Below are 18,026 nucleotides of genomic sequence, written 5' to 3'. Positions count from 1 at the left end.
TTCTCCCGCAGAACCACTGGTAGCTTCAAACTGATGACCTTTCGATTAGCAGTCATAGCTCTTAACTACTGTGCCACCAGGGCTCTTACAGCCTTAGTTTTCTCATTGACAAAATGGGGATAATTCCCACCTTACTGTTGTGAAGCGAAAATGAGATAAATGTAGGGAAAGCAACTAGGATAGCTCCTTTACACTTGGTGATTATTAACCTCCTCTTCTTTCTAGACTTGGAGCCCTGGTGGTGCAATGGTTAAGTGCTCAGATGCTAACTGAAAGTTTGGCAGTTCGAACCCACCAAGCATCTCTGCAGAAGAAAGACCTGGCAATCTGATCCTGTTAAAATTACAGCCTAGGAAGCCCTATGGAGCAGTCCTACTTGTCATGTGCAGTAACCACGAGTTGGATGAGGGCACGTAACAACAACAACCCGTTTCTAGTAAGGGCTGATGATTTGATGGGTCTTTTCAGTTCAATTAGCATGGTGGATTTCATCCCAGTCAGTTTTGTTTAAACACCTATTTGTGTGGGAGTTTCTCCCAAGCATCTAAGTAAGTCCCTGAAGTACCTAAGTAACTTGCCCTTTGCTGGATATGGAAGTCCAAGGGTAAGTTACTGAATTCATTTAAGGCTATATTTTCTTATGCAGCCTGAGGGTTAAATGGATAAATGATGAAAAACATTTAGGCCAGTATCTGGCACTTACTAAGCATTTAATAAATATTAACTATTCTGATTATTAGGAACCTACAGTTCCCCTACCTCCATCACACAATCGGTTCCCTCATAAATTACACGTATTTGGGGGTTTTCTCGGAAACCATGGTGGCATAGTGGTTAAGAGCTTTGCTGCTAACCAAAAGGTCATCAGTTTGAATCCACCAGGCGCTCCTGCGAAACCCTGTGGGGCAATTCTACTCTGTCCTATAGGGTCACTATGAGTCAGAATGGACTTGATGGCAACGGGTTTAATCTTTGGTTTTGTTTCCATGCAGATGTTTGTGTTTCGTTCTTCATCTGGAAAGCCAATACTCTTTTTTTCTTGACCTGTTTACGTTCTCCCCATCTTTTTTTTTTTTTTTTAATAATTTTTATTGTGCTTTAAGTGAAAGTTTACAAATCAAGTCAGTCTCTCACACAAAAACCCATATACAGCTTGCTACACACTCCCAACTACTCTCCCCCCAATGAGACAGCCCGCTCTTTCCCTCCACTCTCTCTTTTTGTGTCCCTTTCACCAGCTTCTAACCCCTTCCACCCTCTCATTTCCCCTTCAGGCAGGAGATGCCAACATAGCCTCAAGTGTCCACCTGATCCAAGAAGCTCACTCCTCACCAGCATCCCTCTCCAACCCATTGTCTGGTCCAATCCATGTCTGAAGAGTTGGCTTTGGGAATGGTTCCTGTCCTGGGCCAACAGAAGGTCTGGGGGCCATGACCACCAGGGTCCTTCTAGTCTCTGTCAGACCATTAAGTCTGGTCTTATGAGAATTTGGGGTCTCCATCCCACTGCTCTCCTGCTCCCTCAGGGGTTCTCTGTCGTGTTTCCTGTCATCGATTGTAGCCGGGCACCATCTAATTCTTCTGGTCTCAGGATGATGTAGTCGCTGGTTCATGTGGCCCTTTCTGTCTCCCCATCTTTTAAGGCTATTTCAGACGTGAGATCTTCCATAAGACCTTCCCCGATCCCATCTACTCTCAAAGTCAGAAGTCAGCCTCCCTTTCGCAGGGTCCCAGTTGCTGTGCATCTCCCTCGAGCACACACCACACTCAACCTTGGGAGCGGAGTCTTTGTACACGTGTTTTTCTTTCCTACTAGACCCTCAGGCCCTTGAGAGCAGAATCCAAGCCTCGTCCATGTCTGGGATCTGCTGTAGAATTCTACAGTGTCTGTCCTGAAGTATCTATTCAATGAATATTTGTTGAGCTATATTTGAATCTCATTTTATTCTTGTGCTCTACTGCTAACCTAAAGGTTGGGGGTTTAAACCCACCCAGCATCTCCACTGAAGAAAAGACCTGGCAATCTAATTCCATTAAGATTACAGCCATGAAGACTGTACGGAACAGTTTTACTCTGTAACATATGGGGTCAACATGACTCTGGACTACCTAGTTGGCTTCTCTGTACCCCAGTTTGTTCAACTGTAAAATAAGTATGAATCTGATGTTCTTTGACAGTATGAGAAGCAAATGTTTTTGTGATCAGTGAAACATTCAGCAACTAACAACAACATTAGATTGAGCAGGCAGAAGAGCTACAAAGTCAAGGGTTGTTAGGGTCCAATTAAAACTTTTTTTGTGGTATCACAAGTTCATTATTATGCAACAAACTTAAGTGTTTGGGTTTGCGTGGGGGAAGGCTGGTCAATCCAATAAAGGCTCCCGTCAAAAGAATGGTTTTTAAAATGGTCTTTGAAGATATTGACAGCTGAAGCATCCCTCTTTTACTTGTAGAGGATACTGGTCATCTTTAACCATGAACAGTGGCGCTCAGAGAAAGCCCAAGTGAGTAGGATGATACGGGTATGATATGCACACTGGTCAAGTACTGAGGAAGGATCTTTGTGATGGTTAAGGTTGTGTGTCAACTTGGCTGGATCATGATTCTTAGTGGCTTTGCTGTTATGATATAGTTTGGTAGTTATGTAATTTGGCAATTATGTAATGATGTAATCAACTCCATGATGAGATCTGCTATGAATAGCCAATCAGTCGAAAGCAAGTTTCCTTGGGATGTGGCCTATCTCCAGTATATAATTGGATGTTCCAGCAAGGCTCTTTCTCTGGATCCTGCATCCGGCCTGTATGACCTCCGGCTCTTGGAACTTAAGCTAGCAGCTTAGCTACTGGTCTTGGGAATTATCAGCCTCCAAAACCTGTGAGCCAGCGGCCTGCCATATCATATGACCTACCGAGTTTGGGTTCGTCAACCCCTGCAGCTATGTGAGTCAGGAGAAGCCTCCAGCCTGATGCCTGACCCATGAAGTTGGGACTTGACAGCCTCTACAACTGCATAAGCCATTTCCTTGAGATAAATCTCTCTCTCTCTATATATATATGCTTCACTGGTTTTGCTTCTCTAGAAGACCCAGCCTAAGAATATTTTGCAAAGCAAAAAGCCCAAGTAGAAGCTAGCACAAAATGCTTCGAAAACATTTAATGAATAAAAGAAGCTCAGCTCTCTTGTCTCCCTGTATGACTCTGGATCACCTGGTTGGCTTCTCTGTGCCTCAGTTTCTTCAGCTGTAAAATAAGCATGAATCTGATGTTCTTTGTACGAGAAACAAAAATTACTACGATCAGTGAAACATGCAGCAGGTAATGTAAACAATAGTTAGTAACAATAAACATGGTCACTGAAAAAAAAAAAACTTCAATTGCTAAGACACTTACAAAGCAATCTCTAGTCTCTTTGGATATGTGTAAATAGAGCCTTCGTTAAATCTTTAGTACCATTGTATGTGAGACTCCATTTCCTTACAGAAAGTCAGGGAACCATTCCAACTCACCTCCTACAGTTGTTGAAAGGAAAAAGTAATGCAAGTGATTGCAAAGCACTTGCCTGAAATCCAAGGAATTATACAATAATAATAGTAATCATCTGTCACTAAAAGTATTTCCATCTTAGTAGGTTGTAATAAATACATTTTCTCTTTACTTAAGTCTTTCTTTACTCTCTAAATAATGCATTACCAATTGCATCTACAATCTCCTAACCCATTTCGTGTTTTAAATTAGAATCTGGCCTACCCACGTGAGCTCGCACCTTTCACCTCAAGCATAATACCAGGCATCTTTAACTACGGGACTTTGAGATTTATGGGTTGAGCTGCAAGGTGGAACTTCAGCAGTGCAGCAATTCAGAAAAAGAATCTTCACACCTCATTTCTTCATTTAAATGAACTCAACAAATATTTCTTGAGCATATAGTCAGAGCCAGGAAATGTGTTACAAATACGATCCATATTAGAAGGCCACACAGACATGGAAACTAATCATTGTAATAGGGGTAATAAAAGTTTTATTGAGGATTTGCAGAAGGTATCTTGGTAACATACAAGATGAAATTACCGACTATGCCTCGGGAGGAGGGGCATGGAAGGTGTTTTGGTCAGTTTAGTTGCAGCTAACTGAACCCCTTGTAACTAGTTTAAACAGAAAGTGATTTAATGTGGGAAATTAGAAGTTTACAGAATTTTTGCAAGGGTCGGAGGAGCAGGCTTAGGCAGGGCTTCCAGGAATAACTCTCAAAACAATATTATAAAACTGGCCCACTAAAGGGAGTCACTACCCCTGCAATTATCAGTGAGTCAGAGGATCAAAAAGCCACCGCCAGCTGTTGGAAACAGACTCACACTGCGTCAGCTGTGATCCATGGTAATACAATGGTGGCCTTCACACAGTCTCTTGATCTTAGGAAGCTAGAGACCAGACACTCCTGCAGTAAAACCAAATGACTTTGCTACTATGTTTGCCACCAGAAGCATACCTGGCCCTTAATTTCATCTTCCAGGAGGGTTTTCTTGGTAGAAATTGGGCCTCATATGGAACTCAAGGTGTGAGAGTCTGGGAAATGTGGTCTCCAGTGTTACAGCTTCTAGCCTGCAGTAAATCCTGCTACAAGAGAGTAGGATGGATGTGAGGGAGCCTAACTCTAGTTTCTGCCTCCATGGCTTCTTGGAAAAAGAGCTGCTTGATTGTAGGATCCACAGGACAAACCAGGGTAGGCAAAGAGGGTATTTTGGGCAAGTACAGCTATGCTTATTGCACATTGCCCTGGCACAGAGGTATAAAAATACATGCTTGGATCAAATAAATAAATGTAATTTGAACTAACAGGAGCATAACATGTAAAACTGACAGCAACAGGAGATGATCAGAAAGAGGCACAAGGGACTGATTTTGGACTTCAGACTTCAAGCTGCAGGTAGTAGGGAGTAGGTTTTAAGGTGTGTTATGTGTGTATCTGGGAAACCCTGGTGGTGTAGTGGTTAAGTGGTACAGCTGCTAACCAAAAGGTCAGCAGTTTGAATCTACCAGGTGCTCCTTGGAAACCCTATGGTGTAGTTCAACTCTGTCCTGTGAGGTCACTAAGACTCGGAATCGACTCGATGGCAGTGGGTTTTTTGGTATGTGTGTATCTGTGTGTGTGGTAGAAAAAGAGAACAAGAGAATTAGGACAAAGATTAATTTTCCTTGACTGCTAAATACGTTGTATTCAGTGCTGTCCTAGTGAATGACATTGGAGGGGGAAATAAAAAGCCCCAATTTTTTTGTAGGTTTGCCAATTTCCATGGTGTAAATATTCCCACCATGGCTGATTTCAAGCTACCAATATGACATCACTGAACATGAAGTTGGGAACAGATGCATACAATTGCCTCTTGGGAGCTGGTGCCAGCTAGTTGGAACGCTCCTATAAATGTCATGTAAGTTAATTCTCAAAACAACTCTACAAGGTGTATAGTAGTTCCATTTTACAAAAGATGAAGTCAGTGATTAAAGCCATGCTGCTTCCTGAAGAGTAATATAGGCAGATCTCCATTTCAGAAAAATCCCTCTGGCAAGAATATACAGCTGGGTTAGCACAGTAAAGGGGAAGGTAGCAAATATTTTAAGCTTTGTGGGTCATACAGTCTGTGTTGAACTATTCAACTCTGCCATGATAGTGCCGAAGAGCCATAGACAATACATGAACAAATAGGTGTCGTTGTATGTCAATAAAACTATTCACAAAATCAGGCAGTGGGCCAGCATATATAGGTAGACTTGAGATAAATAAGGTCAGTGGTCGGGAGAACATGAAGGAGGCTATTGAAGGATCTAGGTGAGAAGGGAGAAGAGGCTAAACCAAGGGACAGCTGGTTATCGGAGAGCATGAACATATTGATATGAAGAAGGTAGAATTGTTGGACTTTCATCTGACTAGATGAGGGTCAGGTGGATAAAGGAGTGGGGTATACATGGGAAGTCAAGCATAATTTCTAGGTTTCTGATTTACAACTGTGAACATGGTGGTGCCATTTGTCATAACAGACTCCAGAAGAGCAGATTTCCTTGGAAAAAGCTTATGTCTTCAGTTTAGGCATGCTGAGTTCAAAGGGCCTCTGGGACAGCCTCGTGGGGATCTCCAGTAGGAAAGTGAAGATGCATGAGCTCAGGAGACAGTCTGGGCTGGAACAATCAGTTCAGAGGTGGTAGCTGAAGCCTTGGCTATGGATTAGCCCACCTGAGACAATGTGGGGAAGTCTGAGGATCAAAATATAGGGGAAGAAAAGAGCTTAGGAGAGACAGGAATGTTTTGAGGAGAACCAACTCAGATGCATGTTACTGTAGACAAGTAAGAGTGACTGAGAGAGAGGTCAACAGTGTTGGATGCTGTCATGGACACTCTGATGCCCAGCTCCCTCTTAAGGAAGGACTATTTCCCTAGCCACTGTGAGTGCCTCCCAAAGATGGTCCTCTGCTGTCAGCCCTCTTTGGGGATTGCCTCAACTACAGAAAACTGTCTGGCCCAATCTTACCCCCTTTTAGGTGATTCCAGTTGATCACATCTACTGATAAACAAAAACCAGTAAAGCAGTTGCTTTTGAGTCTTTCCTTCTGAAGCACTTCTGGACTTGAACCTCCTTTTGGTTAGCAGCTGAGCATGTTAACCATTTGTACCACCCAGCATCTTCACTCATCAACAGGGTGGGTATAAAGGCCTAGCTCCCTCTCCCAACTCTGTAGGGCCATTCCATCTCCAGAGTTTTCTATAGGGTTGGCTGAGACCCAAGTTGGGAAGGCATCACAGTTCAACTTCTCATTCTGCTCAACTTTGCTTCCTTTCCTTGCCTTCTATAAGTATTGAACCCATGTGCACTCTCAGATAAACAACTGCTTACTAATCTCTGTCTCAGCATGTGATTCTTGGGGAACCCAGCATGCTACCAATGCTCTTTCCTCTTGTCCTCTGTCCTGTGGGAGTCCCTGGGTGGCAAACATTTAATATGCTAGTGGAAGGTTGGCAGCTCAAGTCTAGCCAGAGGTGCCTTTGAAGAAAGTGGCAATCTACCTCCGAAAAATCGGTCATTGAAAACCCTATGGCACACACTTCTATTCTGACACACATGGGGTTGCCATGAATTGGAATCCACTCTATGGCAATTGGTTTTTACTAGTTCTGCCCTATGACATTGACCTTCAAGTGTGAGCAGGCCCAGACCAACCCATTCATTCATAAAATCCTAAAGCAAACTGGTGGTGGGTGAAAACCAAGACACTGATATCTTATTGACCGAATAAAATTTTATTTTAATGCAAAATAAAACAAGTACAATTTATATACTTATATATAACATCCAAAATGTTTTCTTGTGGTACAAATGGGATCATCTTAAAAAGTTTGTAAAGAATTTTTTCCACCTCCATATGCCAAAATATGATTTCAAATAATTTATCTTCAGAACTTATGAACAGACTTGGTATCATAAAAGCACAGGGAGCACTAGAAAACGTGGCTGTGTCAACAACAGTTTTTGTTTTTATTTTCCGTTAGTGAACGGCACTGCAGGCAGCGCGATGGAGTAGAATGTTCTCCGAAAAGCTGCGGTCAGGAGCACGGGCTGGAAGAGCCTCTGAGGTTAGTTCACTCTCCACTCAGGCTTCGTAGCCAAGCCCACTTTTAAAAGTCAGGCTGTGTGTGAATTCTACTGCTATTTGAGGACACAAGAGAAAAAGTTTCACTTCAAAGTTGCTGCAGACGAGATTCCGGGCTTATTTTCTATACCTAACTTTCACTCTCTTTTTCTCAGAAGGTACCTTTGTAGAGAGAGCTAATGGGGACGTTTTCCTGGTCTCTCTGTGGTATCATTTCCACCTAGATCGGCATGGGCTGGGAATACAGAGCCACAGTACCGTGGGCCGTTTCTGAAACCAACTTCCTCCCTCCTAACTGCACTAAGTCTGGACTTTCTGTTACTCGTGGACTCAGAAAGCACTACGGTGTCTATCTAATTTAACACCAATTTGCAGGCCACACACTGTGGATCTCGAAGCTCAGTCCAAGGGGAATTTTACAGATGCACACTCTTTTCCATACCGAACTCTCCAGGTCTGTCTGAAATGCCTAAATGTTCCTACAAAGAAAATGGATGCTGCTGTGGTTACAGACTAGGGGATAAGCACTCTTTAAAGGCTTGATCTCAATGAATCTCAATGAATCTCAGGGAATGAGTGCCATGCTTCTCTTAAAGTAGTCAGATGGAATTCGCTCAGAAATTAGGTTTAGTTAAAAACTTCCACGGGATCTTTGGGATAAGAAATCACATTATAAATTTATTTCATTGGTAGCAAAAATGAAGCTTCTATGAGCTCTCAATTCTCCTCTCTCAGAAATGGTGTACAGGGCTTCCTCAGGGGCTCATCGTGGGTTCCTACCGTGCTCTTGATCAGAAGATCTTTGCTTCATGCCATCCTGTGGTTGTCACATCTATGCCAAAAAATCTAAGACTAATGAGCTTCAGAGTAATTTTTCCAGTTTGTGTGTATTACAAAAATCATGATTTAAGAAAATGTACCTGTCTTTGAGCTTGCCTTTCATCCACTGATTTGCTATTGCCGAGAGGAAATATTATACCAAGAGTGATATTGCCACAGCCCAGTGGCACAATGGATTAACGAGATGTGCTTCTTTCCCTCTGGAGGACTGAATTCTCCTGCACCTAAAAGCTTTCAATGGTCTGCTCCCTTTCATCTTTCTACACCTGCAAAAAGGGAGAAAAACAGAACTCCTTAAAATATCTAGTGGTTTGAGGCCAAAACATCATTTTAAGGCCTAAATGGCCTGGCAGTCTGACCAGCAGCCAGGTGGCTGGCTATACATTGATGGGTTTGTAGCTGGTTGTGCCACTCAATTCTGGGGGCGTTATTAGAGTTCTGAGCTACGAGGAGACACCTGATCGAGCTTTCACAGGCCATAAATAAACTGGGAGCTATTTCCGGCTACTGGGCACCTACTGATTATAGACTGGTCTTCTAAATACGCCAAACAATCTATCCTCCTAAATACTGGAAAAAGAGTTCTGTAACCTCTGGAGGTGACAGTTGGAAGAGTGGGACAAAGGCATTTATAAAGCTTACATTCAAGCTGTTCTTAATTGTTGCTTGGCTTGATGGAGCCTCTGTCACAAACCTAACAGTAGCTTCTTCACGGTGGGAGCAAATGGAGTGTGTGTTATATTTGAAGCAAGAAAAGGAAACTTATAATCCATTTTTCGTTCACTTTAAGAGTGCTTTCATTCGTATCGTGGGTTGACCCCTAGGATTAGCAAATATGTCACACTGACTGCGTTTACACACAAAAGCATGCTTCAGAGCAGTTTACCCTGCATCTATCTGTGTGCAAGAGGTATCATGCGTGCAAGTGGCCAAACTAGGGGTGAAAACAGGGGCACTCTTCCTGCAAGGGCCACTTCTCCAATGCAACACTGAGTACCTCACCTGACACCATTGTCCCTGGCTGTCCCTTGCGTGGCTTTAGCCTTAATCCAGAACACTAGTTATGTCCAGTAGTCTATAAAAAGTTGCTTAAAGTTTGGAACATACTAGAGAACTGATTTTTAATGCTTCAAAACAAGTTACCTCTCCCTCACATTATCATTTTCTTCTTAAAGTTTTACTTAGCTTGAGGGAGAGGTAGCACTGAACCTCTTGGCAGGGAAGCCCTACAGCATGCCAGCACTCCACCCTGAGGTGAGCAAGGCCCTCATCATTACCCCGTTCACACAAACTGCAAACAATCTAAAGGTGCCTGGCTTAGGAGAAATGACAGAGGGCAAAAAACAACTTGACAGTCTACTTCTAAGAGGGCCATAAGTAAATCGTAGTTTAGGAAATGATATCTCTTGAAGTCCAGTAAATAACACTATTTACATCTAAAACCAACAGTTGTATCATCCTTGGTAACAGAACTCTATTTTCAATTAAAAAAAAAAAAAAAGAGACTAAACTGGGCTAGGTGGATAATCTATATATTCAATAATACTAGAATTTATTAAATCCTGTCAACCTGGGGTATTCTAATCTCAGCCCAAATATGCCTAAATCAAACTTAAGACTTAATTTTTTTGGAGGGAATGAAGAAGGAAGAAGAGGCTTAAAGTATTTCAAGATCACTGAGCAAGTCAAATGGCTGCTCCCAGGTTTTGCTGTGTCTCAGGCTTTTGTTGGTGTTCTCATTTGGGTCTGGTTATAAGTTTTAGATGTTCAGTTGAAGTAAACAGAAAATAGCTGCAAAGTTCAAAGCAAATTGTGATGAATATTTTCTACTTAAGTACCTTAGAGGGTTGGGTTACAGTTTTTCAAAGCCATAACACTGTCTTTCCCTAATTGGGGACCTTGGTGTTGCCCTGACTTTTGTTTAGGAAATACAGCAGACACAGAGTTTGTTTTATGCTTCTTCTCCCTTCCTCTCCATTTTTTTCCTTCTCATTACATTTTTCAGAAAACATCTTTACCTTCCATTGTCTTCCATTCTCCATGTTAGTAATCTCTCTCTTACACACACACATACACACACACTCACTGTCATTCACTGCCATCTACTACCTACTGGTCATTAAATTCCAGAGGCCACAGTGGGCTCCTCGCTGTCCCAGAGTACAGATGGGTACTGTTTGGCACTGATTCTGGAACTGGAACCTCCAGGGTATTGCTTGTCGTTAGACCTAACAAGGGGGCCCTTTTTCCCAAGTACGTATTAGCCCTCAAGTGGGAGCCTTAAAGTACAGACTGCAGTTAAAATAATTACAGGCAGGAGATTTAGGGATGACTATGAAACCAGATATCTCCATGCTCTCATGCCTGGGTTGTGGGAGGAAGAAAGGTAAGGACCACAGGAGTTTCAGCCCTCTTAACCCGAGCGACTTGGCGGTCGGAACGCATTGCCTTTCGAAAGCTGTAATGAGCTTTCCACCTTCTCCCAGGACCTAACGTTGCATTTGCATTTTACTGACTTTTATATAAAAAGTGAGGAAACATGTGAAATGTTTACTAGGAATCTAGGAATCTGAGAGAGTCTACCAGTAAAGAAAAGTAGTTCATCTAGCCCGGGGACACCATGCAGTATACCTCCATCGTTATTTGCTTGCTTGATGGCTACCGTCACTGGATTTAACAATTCTAAAGCATTTCAAACATCAGGTACTACTGTTTTTATAGTACCTTCCTCTTCCTTCTGGTTTTTCTTTTTCTAAAAAGCCCTGTTTCTTCCTTTTCTTTCAGACTAGCATTCAAGTGTTATAACCTCAGTGAGAAAAACCTAAGCTGTACCAGATTACCATGTAGAATACTTAAAAGGAAGAAGGTTTTAAGGTCTGGGAAGGGCAAAGGTAGTGTCAGATGTCTTCCTTTTCTGGGCCGATCTGGGTGGCGTTCAGCTATACGGCTGCAGTCATGGGGTTCTTCTGCCGGGGATCCTGGGTTCGGTAAGGGTACTGGTCTGGGCTGCCCCCATGAGGCCGTGGTCTGCCCATTTCCTGGTAGGCTGGTGCTCTGTGGTGCTGAGGAGGGGAAGGCGGAACATCTTGTCGGAAGGGCCCTTTGTGCTGGGGGGCTGGCGGGGATGGGTAGTATTGAGGATACCGGAGATCTGTGACCCTCAGATCTGGGGGACGGGGATAGCCCCCTTTGGGAGGATGCACAGGATGAGCTCCTGGGTAATATGGAAGCTCCCTTTCCTTGTAGAGCCCTTGAGGTCCAGCTGCCAGATAGTCTACAGGATCCACAGGTCCTCCCCTAGAAAAAGAACAGATATATGTCAGCAGCTATTAAGCTAACTGTCTAGCTGAAGACCACCTTTCTCAGCCTTCTGTGCAGTCTGGTGCACCCGCAGATCACCTTTCTCAGCCTTCTATGCATTTTGGTGTGCCCACAGACTAGGTATGGTCAATGGGATGCAAGAAAAAGTGATGCATGCCTTTAAAAAGAGAGGGAAACTTCTTTCCTTCTCTCCTTCCTGTTGCCTATTGAGTGGCCCATCTTAGACCACAGGTGAAAGCCACATGTTGAGGAAGGCAGAGCAACAAGAAGGCAAGAACGCAGGTCCCCAACACCGGGGAGCCAACATGTCAGGACTATTTATGCTCAGATTGGAATGCGAGAGAGAAATATTCTTCTATCTTGTTTAAACCCTCTTATGGTGGCTTTTATTATACTAGTCGAACGAGTATCCTAACCAAGACAATGAGTCTGACCCTCTTAAGTGTTGCAATCTTTAGAATCCTTCCATTCTCTGTTGAAGCCAGTCCTGGGTATGGTAGTAGAAATGCACAGGTTATTCAGAGTTACAACTTTCCCATGAATTGCATTCCCTTCTCCTTTGGATTTGTGGGGTGCTCTTTAAATGGGCCATAGTCTTGGTTAAAGCAGTCAGTGATGGTTCAGTGGTAGAATTCTTGCCTTCCTTGTGGGAGACCTGTGTTCAATACCTGGCCAATACACCTCAAGTGCAGCCACCACCCGTCTGTCAGTGGAGGCTTGCGCGTTGCTGTGATGCTGAACAGGTTTCAGCAGAGCTTCCAGACAAAGACTGACTAGGAAGAAATGCCTGGTGATGTACTTCCAAAAATCAGCCAGTGAAAACCCTGTGGATCACAATGGTCCAATCTTGTGCATGGAAGGGGCCATGAGTGAGGGGCTGACTCAACAGCACCTTACAACAACAACAATAGTCTTGGTTGGCTGCTATCACGTCCCTGTATATATTGGTGTACCTTTACAATTCGCAGGAGAAGTTCCAGCCCAAAGAGCTGGGAATTACCCACCCAGAGCTTTGATAAGGTAATCCTACCACAAAGACAAGAAGTGCTACCAGGCCAGTAGCCGAATGAGAAAAATCAAACCAGCTGCAAGTTGCCCACTGGAATGGAGAGACTATAGAAAGGTCTAGGGCAAGAATAAACACTAACAGAAAGGGACCTTGTCTGGGTCTCTCAGCTAAAGACAACAAGCATCTTCTGATCCATTTGCCATAACAGAAGCAAGATGTCTCTAAACAATATGCAGATGACTGCATTTTATCTAGCCTGCGGTTAAACAGATGAGTTCTGTTTGCAGCTCTTAAAATCCCATAAACCTTCTGTGCACTTATTCACCACCACCAGATCCTTCCCACTTTTTACCACCGCTCCCTTTATTTCTCCTTTTGAAAGGAAAACAGCAACAATAACAATTAATGCAAAGCTCTCTGATGTCAGAGTACTCACTGCTAGAACACTTGAAAAGAAATGACAGGGCTGTAAGAATATAGTGTCTGTGGTTAATCAAACTCTGTCAGTGAGGGTCAGAATCGCCCTGTAATCTGCAGAGTTTGATGTTAAAACAGCCTGTACGTTCCCCAAGTCAATGAAGGTTTGACAAGCCCGGTGCAAGTGGAAAGCAGCATGTGGACATGTCTGTAAGGACGAATGATGGAATTCTTTCTCTCCTTTTTTGTGTCTTAATTTGGCTATGTAGAATAATGAAAGATAGATCCTTGAGCTTTGGGTAATTTAGTTAGCGAGAGTTTTCATATAAAAAATTAAATTGTTCGCATACAAGTTATTATAGCATCAACCACTATTATTCAGTGCAGTTTGCTTTGCTCTGTTTTAAATTGCCCATGACAAATAGAGCACAAATACATATCTGTCACTCCAGCCCCGGGAAATAAAGGATCGCGATTTTACCTTTCCTTTTTCCTTCAAATTACATTTTTTTTTTTTTAATTTAGAAAACTTCCTGCGTTCATTATATCTTTTATCATAAAATTTTTAAAGTCCCCTCCCACCCCTCCCCCGCGCTCATTTCTATTTCCTTTGGGCTCATGTTAGAGATTTCCGAAACACTTAAAAAAAATCCTTAACCTGTGCTTTCTCTCAAAACCTACTGAAGATATTTCTCTGCATGAAGTGAAACGTGGTTTTTCTGCACTCAGTTTAAGCCCTCGGGATAAATCACTGACATTTGCAACACACAAACATTATCTGCTCAAAATGAACATACAACCAACGCTCCCTCCAGACTCTTAACGTGACTGTTTCCTGTTTAAAATGGAAAGAGAGCAAGGAGGAATTCCAGGCCTTGGACTTTTAGGGTCCTGTTCTCTCCCCAGAGAGTTCTCTCTTTTAAGAGAGAACATTATACAAGACAGGCTTGCCTTGACTTTTTTTTATTTTTTGAGAGACAACCCAGATCAAGTGGTGACGGGGTAGAAGCCACACTGTAGATACTGCAACAGCAGAGGCTGTGTGCACGTGGGGACAGTCGCTATCTCTCCTCCACACCTCGCCGCTCCCACACGTCCAACCCTCCCAGTGAGAAGGGAGGTTTCCCATGGGCAGATGGGGCAGAACTCAAGACAGCTTTGCGGTCCCATCTTGCTTCCCCTGAGGGAAGATTTTACATCTGGGAGTTTGCTTACATGGGGCAGAAACCCAGTGAGGTAGCTGTTCTTTGTCAAGAAAGGAAATCATGGAAATCATCTTGTTCTGTAGAATTCATCATAACAGTTATCATTTTTAATTTTTCAGAGAGAAGAAAAACAATAAGCTGGCCTATCAAAACAATGCGTAGGTTCAAAGAGTGCTGTAAGAGAGAATTTTTCTTTTTTGTCTTTTGGAGGGGGTGCTGCTGTTGTTTACAATGGCTTTTTTACTACGAAAGAAGCATTTGCTACAGGCTTTTGTTGAAACATCTTCTGAGCCACTTTCCATTGTTATTGTGTATGTATGTGTGTGCTTACACTCACACATATATTTATAAGAACACTTTTTAAACAGGAAAACAAACAAAAAACCTCCTCGTTAGCTATACAACTTGACCCAAAGCTAGCTTTGTTAATCTTGAGCTTCCTTTTTCACAGTTTCTTTGTGTATTGGTACAAACGTTTAATGCGCTAGGCTGCTAACTGAAAGCTTGGGGGTTCGAGTCCACCCAGTGGTGCTTCAGAAGACAGTCCTGGAGATCTAATTCTGAAATATCAGCCATTGAACACCCTACAGAGCAGAGTTCTACTCTGACACACATGGGCTCACTGTGAGTTAGAATCAACTCAATGGCAACTGGCTGGTTTATTTGTGTGAAATTCAGAGTTCGTAGGAAAACACAAAATTCAGTCCATTCTGGGACCTAAGAAATGCTTATCATGGTGCCTGATGCTGTATGCTTTGAGGCAACCCTGAGGAATCCAGGGGCAGCCTCGTATGGAGATTCTGATTCAACTAAGGATCCAAATTGGAAATGTATCAGTGCTTCAAGACCCCTCATTTGTCATGTGATTTCAGGAGTTTTATTTGTATGTGTTACCATTTTTCTTAAAAAAAAAAAAAACCTTTCAACTTAAATTCTAACTCAGAAACCATATCTACTCAAGAAAAGAGAGACAACCCTCTATTTGCTTTCTTGTAAATAACTCTTTCAGAACCCTATCATGAAAATCTCTAAAATTATTTCTTTTTCATTTTATTTTATTTCTGATCAGGCACATTTCTAGAGAACAGATGATTTAGATTTTGCTTGGAAAACTCTTAGGAACTACCTCAGGCATGCAGTTCCCAATCACATAAATGCATGCAACACTGACTGTTAACCTTTAGGCTGGAACGTGGCAAAGCCATAATGTTACTGACATTATGTGAATGAGGTGAAAAAACAATACGGACCACTTTTTTACATGAGGTTTTCCTCTTTTTATCATCTCAGTATGCCACTATTTTTCCTTAAACAAAAAAGAGATGGAAAAGCAGAGGCTAAAAGAGTCAGGTAGCTGGATGCCAGCCCTCTTCATTTTCTGGAAGGATGGAAGGCATGTTCCTAAACTTGCAATTCTGTATGGGCAAAGGGCTCAGTATTTGAAGGGCTGACTATGCAATAGATGAAGAGGCATGAGTCATTTTGAATCCTTCCACCTGTTCTCATTCCCCGAACAATTGCAAAGGAAATCTCTTTCCACTGTGCTCACAACAGTAGGGCACTCCCACTTCACCAGTTTTCATCCTGTCTCACCACATGTTAAGCACTCCACTGGACCACAAGCATCTTGAAGGAAGGACCTGAGTCTCATTTATTTAGTGACCTCCCTCTCACAGCTTAGCACAGGGCCTTACACATTGTGGATGCTCCATAAATGTTGAATTTGTTCAAGAGAGTTTAAAGTAAAGGAAAAAAACCACAAACATAAATAGTAACCATAGTAGGTCAGATGTGTGCAGTGGCTAGGGTGGGTAGAGGAGGAAGAGGAGAAAGAGGAGAAAGTGAACTCTGATTGGGAGCCAGAGATTGACAATGGTTGAAGCAAGACTAGTCTCTAATTTTTGAAGAGGTAAAGACGTAGGGAGGGATGATGGACTTAGTAAAGGGTTAGAATGGGCCCAACACAGAATGACTGTAAACTTTATAAGGGTAAGAGCTATTACGTTTTTCTTGTTTGCCAAGAACAAGATTATATCTGTCTTATCTCAGTTGTCTTGCATACTACTTGAAACACAATAGTGGATCAATACATCTTGGACTTCAATTTAACTGCCTTGACTCACCATGGCGGGGGGGGGGGTCACCATCACTAAATGATGCTCAGAAAATTCAGAGCTACCTTGACTCAACATTAACAGGAAACTGAGTTTACGAAGTACAGGATAAGAGTAATTATAAAAGAATCAGTTCAGGACTTTTTTTTTTTTTATTAACTTTTATTAAGCTTCAAGTGAACGTTTACAAATCCAATCAGTCTGTCACATACAAGTTTACATACATCTCACTCCCTACTCCCACTTGCTCTCCCCTTCTTGAGTCAGCCCTTTCAGTCTCTCCTTTCGTGACAATTTTGCCGGCTTCTCTCTCTCTCTATCCTCCCATCCCCCCTCCAGACAAGAGCTGCCAACATAATCTCAAGTGTCCACCTGATATAATTAGCTCACTCTTCATCAGCGTCTCTCTCCCACCCGCTGACCAGTCCCTTTCATGTCTGATGAGTTGTCTTCGGGGATGGTTCCTGACAGGACTGTTTTTATTATGGTCTAGCAAAGAAATTTTCCTTGATTATGTCATAAACATAATAATCTAAGAACATCTTAATGTATGAGTTTCAAAATACAGTGCACAGGTTTCAAACAAAGAGCCTTAGGAAGACAAGGTCAGAGTTAAAAACCTGGTATGTGTGACACAGTTTCATGTACCTGGGCTTGAGAACTGACAAACATGAATCAAAAGCCCTGGTGATGTCCAGTTGCCCTCTGTCCCAATGCTTCCCAACCTTTTCTGCACCAGAATACACATGATGGATGACTTTCATATAAGCCACATTTGCCCGAGAGAGAGTGATGCTAGGATTATGCAAACTTGTCTACCACCAACTATAACTCAATGTTTTTCCCTCCCAGTCAAGAAAGCACAGAGATTCAACAGAGTGAGGGTGACATTATTACGAGAGGGGAAGATTGAGACTGTTATAATTTATTAAAACAAATCGCTTGCAACCTTCAGTTCTTCAAATATCAGTAACAAATCCTTGCAACACAGAGCTGATCATTATTCATATGGGTGTCTTGAGACTCAGTTGAAGACCATTGCTGTATCTCACCCCATAAGCTCACATTTTAGGAAGAGGGGGGACAAACGAAGGCAAAGAATAGCAAGGGGAAAAACAACTAAAATGGAGACACATTTGTGGCTAGAAGATTGTTTGGGGAAGGGGTGAGTTTAGCAGGTAAAGAAACAAGGCCTGCAGTAAAAAAGTGCGAAAACTATAAGGAGTTCATGAGCAAGAGTGAGTAGATCCAGCGTAGGCATAAAGCTTCGGATTTCTCACTTACGTACTCCAAAGGGCAGATGCTCGTTCCTCTTAATTTCTGTAAAATATTATGGGTGCTATTAGCAGCCAGAACAAAGACAATTTCTTAACTTCCAAGGTAGACTTTCTATGTTTCCTTTTTTGGTAAAAATTGAGTATGTCCAAGTTTGGGGTTTAAATGGGAGGAAGTAACATGATGTGAAATTCCTGGTGCTGTC

The 18,026-nt window shown here is 42.5% G+C and overlaps 1 protein-coding gene across 9 annotated transcripts in view; it reads right to left on the bottom strand.

Annotated features, from left to right (window-relative positions):
* Positions 1 to 7,293: 7,293 nt before the first annotated feature.
* Positions 7,294 to 18,026, bottom strand: part of PARD3B (par-3 family cell polarity regulator beta) — a 1,165,226-nt gene continuing 1,154,493 nt past the window's right edge. For 3 of the 9 annotated variants that reach the window (XM_049888920.1, XM_049888915.1, XM_049888921.1), the window contains one exon: positions 7,294 to 11,777. In XM_049888920.1, the coding sequence (XP_049744877.1) occupies positions 11,420 to 11,777 (358 nt within the window). In that variant the 3' untranslated portion in view covers positions 7,294 to 11,419. The remainder of the gene's footprint in view (positions 11,778 to 18,026) is intronic. The other 6 variants (XM_049888913.1, XM_049888919.1, XM_049888914.1 and 3 more) reach the window with 4 other exon arrangements.

Source organism: Elephas maximus, chromosome 6 (assembly GCF_024166365.1).
Source record: "Elephas maximus indicus isolate mEleMax1 chromosome 6, mEleMax1 primary haplotype, whole genome shotgun sequence".
In the NCBI taxonomy this organism is placed as follows: domain Eukaryota; kingdom Metazoa; phylum Chordata; class Mammalia; order Proboscidea; family Elephantidae; genus Elephas; species Elephas maximus.
The sequence above is the reverse complement of the archived record's forward strand: the minus strand, read 5'-3'. Positions and strand labels throughout refer to the sequence as shown.